General features: G+C 41.9%; 1 protein-coding gene across 1 annotated transcript in view; it reads left to right on the top strand.

The window, feature by feature from the left end:
- PBLD (phenazine biosynthesis like protein domain containing) overlaps positions 1-7,343 on the top strand; it is a 24,625-nt gene extending 17,282 nt beyond the window's left edge. Inside the window, exons 6-9 of the mRNA XM_007940689.1 lie at positions 1,659-1,747; positions 2,015-2,193; positions 4,332-4,394; positions 7,231-7,343. Coding sequence (XP_007938880.1) covers positions 1,659-1,747; positions 2,015-2,193; positions 4,332-4,394; positions 7,231-7,343 — 444 coding nt within the window. The remainder of the gene's footprint in view (positions 1-1,658; positions 1,748-2,014; positions 2,194-4,331; positions 4,395-7,230) is intronic.
- The last annotated feature ends 2,012 nt before the right edge of the window (positions 7,344-9,355 follow it).

Here is a 9,355-nt window from a genome sequence, read left to right on the forward strand (position 1 = left end):
CCCCCGTGCAGGGCCACATGCTATGTGTTTCATGTATCATTCCGTTTAATTCTTGCTGCTACCCTGTGAGGTAGGTTGTTGTTGTTGTTATGTTGTTGTTACTACAGTTAATTGTTCTGTGGAGGTTCCAAAGGGCCAGGGCAGCCCACAAATGACATGTGCTTAGTGTGCAGAGGAGACAAGTCAGGGCCGGGGCGAGGGCTGTCATGAGAAAAGACATTCCATAAAATGGCTTTCTGTGGATACCGCTGGGTGTTTGTCAGTGAATTTTTAATTGCAGTCTTTATAGTCTCTTTAATGTTTTGCTGTATCTAAGTTTTCAGAGAATATAAACAAGCCTCATGGATTCTGATATTACATTCAGCCCCACACGTGGCTTGAGTTTCAGAAGCCAAGTCCAATTTATAAATAAACATGAAACATACTGGTGAGAAAATGGAAAATATTCTTATGGTGGACCTTATTCATGGGGGGAAGAACTTAACCTAAGAGTCAGCATTTGTAACATGTGGATAAGAAAGGGTTAGTTTTTGTGAGTACTGTCATTTAGTATTTCTCCCTAGGACCTGACAATAAGATTCCCAGTTGAGAATTAAACTTTAAAATTGACATAGGAATGCATGAAGAGAAGGGCAGGATTAGAAAGAACACAGGGGATCTGGCTGTAGGAGTTCCTGTTTCTAGAGGAAGTGACGTAGGCTGGCTCTGGTCACAGAGGCAGATGGGCCAGGCATAGCCTGATGCAGAGGGAGTCTAGGTCACCAGAATTCAAGCATATTAGTCCCTCAAAAGGATTAGATCACCTGAAGCCACCAATGCCTGCCATACAACTGCCATGTAACTATCATCTGCTCTGCTTGGCAGCTGGGGGTGCTGGCAAGGGTTGGTCTGGGAACCGTTTGTCCCTTCATCACCACCCCACTCCCCCAACAAACAAACAATGTTCTTGGGTATGAGCAAGATTATGTGCCAGTTTAACTAAAGGGTAAATCAAGGTATCTTTAGAAAATGTTGCATGTTACTCATCTGTCACATACAATCTACATGAAAGCAGTGTGCTTGCCAAGGAAAGCATCAAGATGAGTCCTCTAGTCCCTACTTCCATCAAACTGCTTGTCCTGAGCCTTTGCCATGGTGAATGTTCTAGTTGCTGCTGCAAGTACTCTACATATATTATTTCACATAATCCTTACAACAACTCCAAGAGGTGAGCCCCATCATCTAAGATCATGCCCCATCTCTAAAGACAGTAAGTAGATCATAGTGATTCAGAACTTACACTCCTGGGCCACGCAAACCTGGGTCCAGATGTGTGTGTGTGTGAGACCCTGGACCCCTCTAACTCTCTCTCTCCTCATCTGTGGGGAAAATACCCACCTGAAGGAGTTGTGTGTGTTGGCAACAATAGGAAGGAGAGGGTCTCGCCTGAGGATCACAGAAGGTAACCTGAAGGGTCCCTCAGAGGTCTCTGGATACCAGGAAACTAGTCTTCTCTGGGCAACATCTTGAGCCCTGTAATTGAACTAAAACTGTATGGCATTAGGGACAATGGGTGTGACTGGCACAGAGCAGATGATCAATGAGGGGCTGTTTCCCATTACAAGGGACCAAGGACTGTCCCAGGGCCCTACTGAGGCATTTTTGGTTTGTTGCCACAGACTGCTATCGGTGACACTCTGGTCCAGGACATCTGTTATTCCCCAGATACCCGAAAGCTCCTCGTCCGGCTCAGTGATACCTATGACAGGTAAAAAGATTCAGGCCTCCTAAACGCTGTTGGGATTGCTGAGCACCCAGATGTATAGCTCAGGTGTGGCCTGGCTGTGCTGTCTCCAGTCAAACCATGATTTACTCAGCCAGAGAATTTCCTCCCCCAGGAGGAAAGCATTACTACTTGCTCTTCTGTCCCCTCCGGCTCAGCTGTTTGGGGCAAGCTGCACACTTGTTTGACAGAGTCAGTGTAATGGGTGGTGTGTGAAATGTGTGTCTCCTATTCTATCCATTTATGAACAAGGTCATTTCTGGAGGACCTGAAAGTGAACACACAGAATCTGCTGCAAGTTGAAAACACAGGGAAAGTGAAAGGACTGATTCTTACCCTTAAAGGAGAGCCTGGGGGGCAGACCCCAGCATTTGACTTTTACTCCAGATATTTTGCACCGTGGGTTGGTGTGGCTGAAGACCCTGTTACAGGTATGTTTTTATTTGGGTTCAGGGGATGGTTAAACAATGGTGGAGGAGGGTAACACATAGCTGTGGAAGTGTCCTTCAAGTGACTTTTCAGGTTGCTTGGACTTTAAGCTGCCTTCGTTTCACTTTTTCCTCCTCATCCCTTCACTGAAGTCTCATGTGACAAGCACAAAATAAAAGGAGGCAGTCTAGCAGGGCTAAAGCTTAGTGTCAGGCACCCTGTATTTCCATCCTAGCTTTCTAGCTTTCAACCATGGGCAAGTTACTTAACTTTTTAGTCTCAGGTCCTTTGTCTGTAACTAATAAGTGATACCTTATAAGATTGTGTCAATACAGTGGATGTTAAGTGCCTGGCACACGGTAAATACCCAATAACTATTAGCCTTTTTTTTTTTTTAAACCCATCATCCCTAACAGAAGCTCAGTGTTACCTAAGTTTTGTGTCTTCCTTTCCCCCTCCCTCCTGCCCACCTCTGGTAAACTATTAACTATTTTAATAATAACAATGAATCTGGCTCCCTGAGCCAACACTTCTAGATTTGGAATTTGAAAATTTCAGAGGCTGATTCTGAAAAACTTTTGTCCTTTTTAGTGATAGACCTGTCATTATCGCATCACTTGTGGCATCTTTGACATCTAGATAAGGTTTGCTTTGTGAAGGATAAACTCCTGGGTTGCAGGTGGAAAATAGGAACAAGAATCGTGTTTCTTTTCCTCTCCTCTTTTCCTCGGCCTGCTCTTAAAGTGGGCTGGGGCTGGGTTCTGGGAGTGGGTATTGGGGATCTTTGATCAGTTTGAAGCAGAGGCATGGAGTCAAAGATGGGCAGCAATGTCAAGCCTCCTACTTTCGCCCTCTTTGAAAGCAGTGGGCTGAGTAGCAAAAGAGCAGAGATGCTTGACGAAGGGCTTGGTGGAGTGGATGGTAGGAGGGCAAAGGAAGCTGGGCACAGGTTTTGAGGCTCAGGTTTTTGGTCAGATGGCTTCGGTACCTTGACTTATTCTTTGAGGAACAAAACATATGAAATGCAAAGTTCAGCAAGTAAGACTTTTAAAGACTCAGGAAAATGCCCTAAAACATCCAGATAGTCAAACTCAGCCCTTCCCACATGGAAGAGAAGTTCTGAGCACATTTGTACATGCACATTTGCTTCCCAAAGATTCCACCTGGCACTGAGGTCAAGTTTTTTTTTTCTATAATAATGTTCTTCTAGAGCGTGAAGGTCTTTGGACAGTAATGACCAACTATCCCTGTTTTCCTAAGACTGAGGGGTATTTCTTATGATGTAGGATCTTCAGTGTTAAAACCAGCACAGACCTGGGCAAACCAGGACAGCTGGTCACCTTATTTGGACCTCGCATGACATTTAATCAGTTTTCCTGGTTGTTGTTGTTGTTATGTGTCATCGAGTCGGACCCAACTCATAGCGACCTCTCCTTGGGTTTCTGAGGCAGTATCACTATGGAAGTGGATTGCCCAACCTTCCTTCCGAGGAGTGGTTGGTGGGTTTGAACCGCTGGCCTTCTGGTTAGCAGTCAAGTGCCTTAGGCACTATGCTACCAGAGCTCCCAGTTCTCCGTATTCATTTTCCCTCAAAGGCTTTTGTATCTGTTATATTTTACATTTTGTTTCTTCATTTTAAAATATATTCTCTGATAGGACACAATCATGTGAAGAAACACTCATTAAATGGAAATTTCAAAAACCAGGCAATATTGGCTTGGTGGAGAATTACACCTTGTGTCATAGTGCCTGCCTTTCTGTGCATGTGTTCCCTGGGGGAAAGAACTATTTTAACTTGAAAGAAGTAGAAATATCTATGTGAAGCCCTTGGTCTCCTCACCACAGGCTGAGAATGAGCTAGTTAACAAGACTAACTTGCAGTTTAATTCAACCTTCAGAAAATGTAAGACATATTGGAGACCTAATTTGGAGGAGTTTATCCATAAATTCTATGTCTACCTTTCTACTTGCTAATTCTGCACTCTTTGCTGTGGCCACAGCTAATATAATGATTAGGTCATCAAAGGCTTAGTCAAACTGGAGTTATTTTGTGTGATAGATTGTAATTGCTTATAAATTTGCCATAAAGCCATCACTTGATTTATTTGGGATTGACTTAGAACTTTTTGTTTCTTTGAAGGGTCTGCACATACTGTTCTCAGCAGCTACTGGTCCCAACAGCTGGGAAAGAAAGAGATGCATGGTAGGATCTCTCTTTTCCAATTTCTTTTTTATTTATCTAACTTTAAGCTAAGAAACCCTGGTAGCTCAATGGTTAAGTGCTCCATTGCTCACCGTCAGGTTGGCAGTTCAATCCACCTAGTAGGTGTGAGCGAAAAAGACATGATGGTCTGCTTATGTACAGATTACAGCTAAGAAAGATCACAGCTATGGGAGCAGCTCTACTCACTGTAAGGGGCTGCTGTGAGTCAGAATCAACTGGATAGCATACAACGACAATAATGATACAACAACAACATTGAGCTGATGCTCCTTTCCCTATTTCCATCCATTTGAAAATGTAATTAAAAGCCACATATAAGAAAATGAAAGGTTTTAGATTCTTTTACCCTTAACCCTTTACCCAAAACATCTTCCACCCTCTGTACCCACTGTGGTAGTTAAGGTTATGTGTCAACTTGGCTGGGCCTGGTTTTGAGTGGCTGGGCAGCTGGCTGTAGTTATTTCCCATGATGAGACTGGTAATCAACTCTGTGGTGGAATCTACTGTGAGCAGCTGAGTAGCTGTCTTAGGGATGTGGTCTGCTTCCAGTATATAAGAAGATGCTTTGTGAAAGGTCTCTGAGCTTCTTGGCACTTTTGGATCCTATGTTTGGTCAAGTCATTCAGTGAGTGGCCTGGTATGTTGTCTGCCGATCTTGGGACTGTTTCTAGACTTGAACTAGTGGCCTGCCGTGTTGCTTGATAATCTTTGGACTGTGCCACTTTACTTGTCAACCTTGGGTTTGTCAGCCTCAACAGCCAGCAGCTGCCTGAGTTAAGAGACACCTTCAGCTCCAGTGGGCCAGGAGCAAGAGGCAGAGCCAAAGCCCAAGGTCGAGGGGCTTTCATCTAGCCCCTAAAGCTGGCACTTTGAACTAGGACTTCTAGCTTCCTAAACTCTAAGAGAATAAATCCGTTTGTTCAAACCATCCACTTGTGGTATTTACTGTTAGAGCAGCACTAGATAACCAAAACACCCACCCTCCACAGACCTTCTAATACAATAAACAAAAAAAAAAAACAAAACTCACTGCTATAGAGCAGATTCTGACTCATAGTGACCCCCATTGGGTTTCCAAGGCTGTAACTCTTTATGGAAGCAGACTGCCCCACCTTTCTTCCATGGAGTGGTTGCTGGGTTTAAACCACCAGCCTTTTGGTTAGCAACGAAATGCCTTAACCACTATACCACCAGAGCTCCTTTTAATACAATAACTCAAACTCACTGCCATCCAGTTGAATCAGACTCATAGTGTCTCCCGTTGGGTTTCTGAGAATATAAATCTTTACGGAAGTAGATCGCTCCATCTTCCTTCCACACAGCAGCAGGTGGGTTTGAACTGCTGACCTTCTGGCTAGCAGCCAAACGTAAGTGCCCAGTAAATGTTTACCCAAAACCAAAAACAAAACCCATTGCCATTGAGTCTGTTCTGACTGATAGTGACTCTATAGACAGAGTAGAACTGCCCCTTAGGATTTCTAAGGCTGTATTCTTTATGGAAACAGACTATTTCATCTTTAACCCACAGAGTGGCTGGTGAGTTTGAACTGCCAAGCATTCAGTTAGCAGTTAAGTATTGTAACCATTGTGATCCCAGGGCTCCTTCCAATAAATGTTTATTGAATAAAATTAGCTAATTATATGGCTGAGAGAGTGGGGGTACCGGTGGTTTAGTGGTAGCATTCTTGCCGTCCATGCAGGAGACTCTGATTCCAAGCCAGTGTACCTCTAGTGACCACCTGGCTGCCAGTTGCTATGGTGCTAAACAGGTGTCAGCAGAGCTTCTAGACTAGGATGGACAAGGAAGAAAGGCCTGGCTATCTGTTCTGAAAACCAGCCAATGAAAACCCTATGAATCACAATAGTTTGATCTTCAACTGATCATGGGACAGTGCAGGACTGGGAAGTGTTTTGTTCCATTGTGCATGGAGTAGCCACGAGTCAGGGGCTGACTTGATGGCAGCTAACAGCAACAACATGGCCCAGAGAAATTATGCATAGTGTGATAGATTGAGAATCGATGATCATTGATGATCATCAAGGTTCCATACTGACATTGCTAGTCATGGGCTAACAATCAAACAAATTACTTTGTGATCAAGTCCCCTGGTGATTAATATGTTGCTCAAGCACACAGACATGAGATTATAGTCACTGGAGGCTATGCTGTTGATTATCAGCGAATCCTAAAGGATGGAGGACTTATTTAGTAGGAGAATTCAGCTACTGTGCCCTTGATTTGGGGATATCAGCTTGGCTGTCTCTTTCCTTGCTGACTCTAATTGCTCCTGCAGGCCCAGAGCTCAGGAAGGCAGGGACTCTCTCTTTTGTTTGCCTGGCTCATGCAGTGGTTTTGAGTGAAGGAATTCTGTCCTATCTTCCACCATATCTGTAGCACCAGGCAGTGGACATTAGAACTGGGAAGATGGGGCCTTGTCAGGAGGGCCCAGACCACCCTGCTTCACTTCTGAGAGGTCTAGTCTGTCCTCAATCTTTCCACACACCCTTCCTTCCTCTTAGAGAAAGCTGGGAGGAAGCTATGCATAGGGTGTCTGGGGCAGTACAGGAGTAGTAGAAAAAGTGGCCTGGAGAAGAAAGGGAAGAGAAGGAGTTGTGTATTTTGTAGATCAGATTGCATTTGCAGTGCTCTCAGTCCTCAAGATGGTGGGGGTGGACAGTATCAACAGGTGAACAAATTTTTTATTTTTAAAATGAACTTGGAGAATGCTAGGGCTTATAAGAGGTCTCACTCTGTTCTGTTGATTAGAATGGGGGAATTGATCTCAGTCTGTGACTTGTTTTCTGATCTCTTTAGCCTTTCAGTGTTCTTCCCGAGGAGGAGAGCTGGTGATTTCAGTGCGTGCTGATGGAAGAGTTGACATCAGGGGTGGTGCTGCTATTGTTTTAGAGGGTACGCTGACAGCCTAAAGATGCTCGAGCTGAGATGCTGCTGTCTTTAATGACTAAATGTTTTCTGCAAAAAAAAAAAAAAAAAGCAATGTAACAGATTGCCTTTAGCAAACATGCATGGTAGTCCAGTTAATTTTTATGTTATAAATAGAAAAATGAAGACATACAACCAGCCTTCTGGTTAGCAGTCAAATGTCTTAGGCACTATGCCACCAGAGCTCCTAAACAGAAACATGAAGACATATTAGTGGAGACTTCAGAATGCTTCCTGAATAATTAACCAATGAAGTTTGGGCTCTACTTCTGAATATAAAAATGTAAGTGATCAGTAACAAAGAATAATGTCATCACTTCTTGATTATGACTGCAAGTCAGAGAATGAAGAATACATTTATGAGGAGTGAGATTAGCCATTTAAATTTAGGTATGAGTACCTGGTGGAATATTTCACAGCCATTAAAAAGACCCAGTGAACTGTAGAAATATAAAAATATATATATAATGATATAATACTAATAAAGAAAAGTACAGTAAACTATAAAATGTTATTGTTATGCTATGTCTATGGAGAATTATGAATGTATGTAAACAATGATAGAACAGTGAAATTAGCTCATGGGTAGAGTGATATGATTTAAAGTAATGTAATGTATCTAAAAATATTTTTTTTATTGTTGAACTCATGTACAATAACTGAAAATCAGAACAAACTCTAGGAGGGAAAAAAAAAGAATATGTGCTTTAGGCTACTTTCTGTGCTATTAAAGTTAAACATTAAAAGTAATGTAATCTTTTAATCTTTTTCCTGATATGTGGCTTCAGAGTGATAACTTAAAAGAATTCCTCTCTTACTTCGATAAAATAGGTTTTAACATAACTTTACATTCAGTTAAATTTGTAACATTATGTCTATAGCTGGCTTTTGGGTGGGGACTTTTTCAAGTTAGTAAGAGTGTTCATTTAACGTGATCCCACTGATGGCAATTCTTAGCCATCTCTAAAACGTCAAGCTAATCAGAAATTGCTATAGAGTACCTAAAATTTTTTCACCTTAATGTTTCTTATTTTTATTTTTTTTTTGCTGAAGTGTATAAGAGTGAATTTATTAGAGCAGGAATCTTGTGTTTCCCCTAATGTACAGTTAAGTAAATATTTCACCAGCTACAGTTCTTACCTTAATTAGTAACCAGCGATCCTTCTCCCCACCCCCACACCTCACAAGTCATCACAACACACCCGTGGGACTTAACTGGAGGGTTTTCTCAAAGTGTGAGGTTTCCCCAACCTGGGACTGAACTTCATGAGTCATTTTATATAAATACACAGTCCGAGGGCCTGCATTTTGTCTCTCAAATGTATGCTGAGTTTTTTTTTTCTTCAAAATTTGCTATTATTGTTGAGAATATATATATAACAAAACATACAGCAACTCAGCACTTTCTACATGTGCGATTCAGTGACATTGATTACATCCTTTGAGTTGTGTAACCATTTGTACCCTCCTTTGCTGAGGTGTTCCTTCCCTATTAACATAGACCCAATGCCCTCTGAAATTCTTATCTAATGTTTTGAGTTGTGTTGTCACTTTGATCCCATATTCCCATTGCTATTGAGTTTATTCTGACTTATGGAGATCCTGTAAGGACAATAGAACGGCCCCATATGATTTCCAAGGCTGTACATCCTATGGAACCATACTACAATCTCTCTCTCTCTCACTCAACGGCTGGTGGGTTTGAATCACTGACCTTTTGGTTAGCAGAGCACTTTAACCACTGTACCACCAGAGCTCCTTTTGATCCCATATAGTTCTTAAAACAGCGTAATGCTCAAGGCAGACTTTTTTTTTTTTTTTTTTTTAACTAAGTTAAACTATTGTTTTAAGAGGACTTTAGGGGATATTTTTGGTTTAAATTTTTCTTTTTTTAATTTTATTTTGAGTTGGGTGAAGATTTACAGAGTAAATTCACTTTTCATACAGCAGTTCACATATACTTTGTCTCATGTCATTGACCAAAATTTACAATGCA

Source organism: Orycteropus afer, unplaced genomic scaffold (genome assembly GCF_000298275.1).
Source record: "Orycteropus afer afer isolate SDZICR_OR568_19922 unplaced genomic scaffold, OryAfe1.0 scaffold00070, whole genome shotgun sequence".
Lineage (NCBI taxonomy): Eukaryota > Metazoa > Chordata > Mammalia > Tubulidentata > Orycteropodidae > Orycteropus > Orycteropus afer.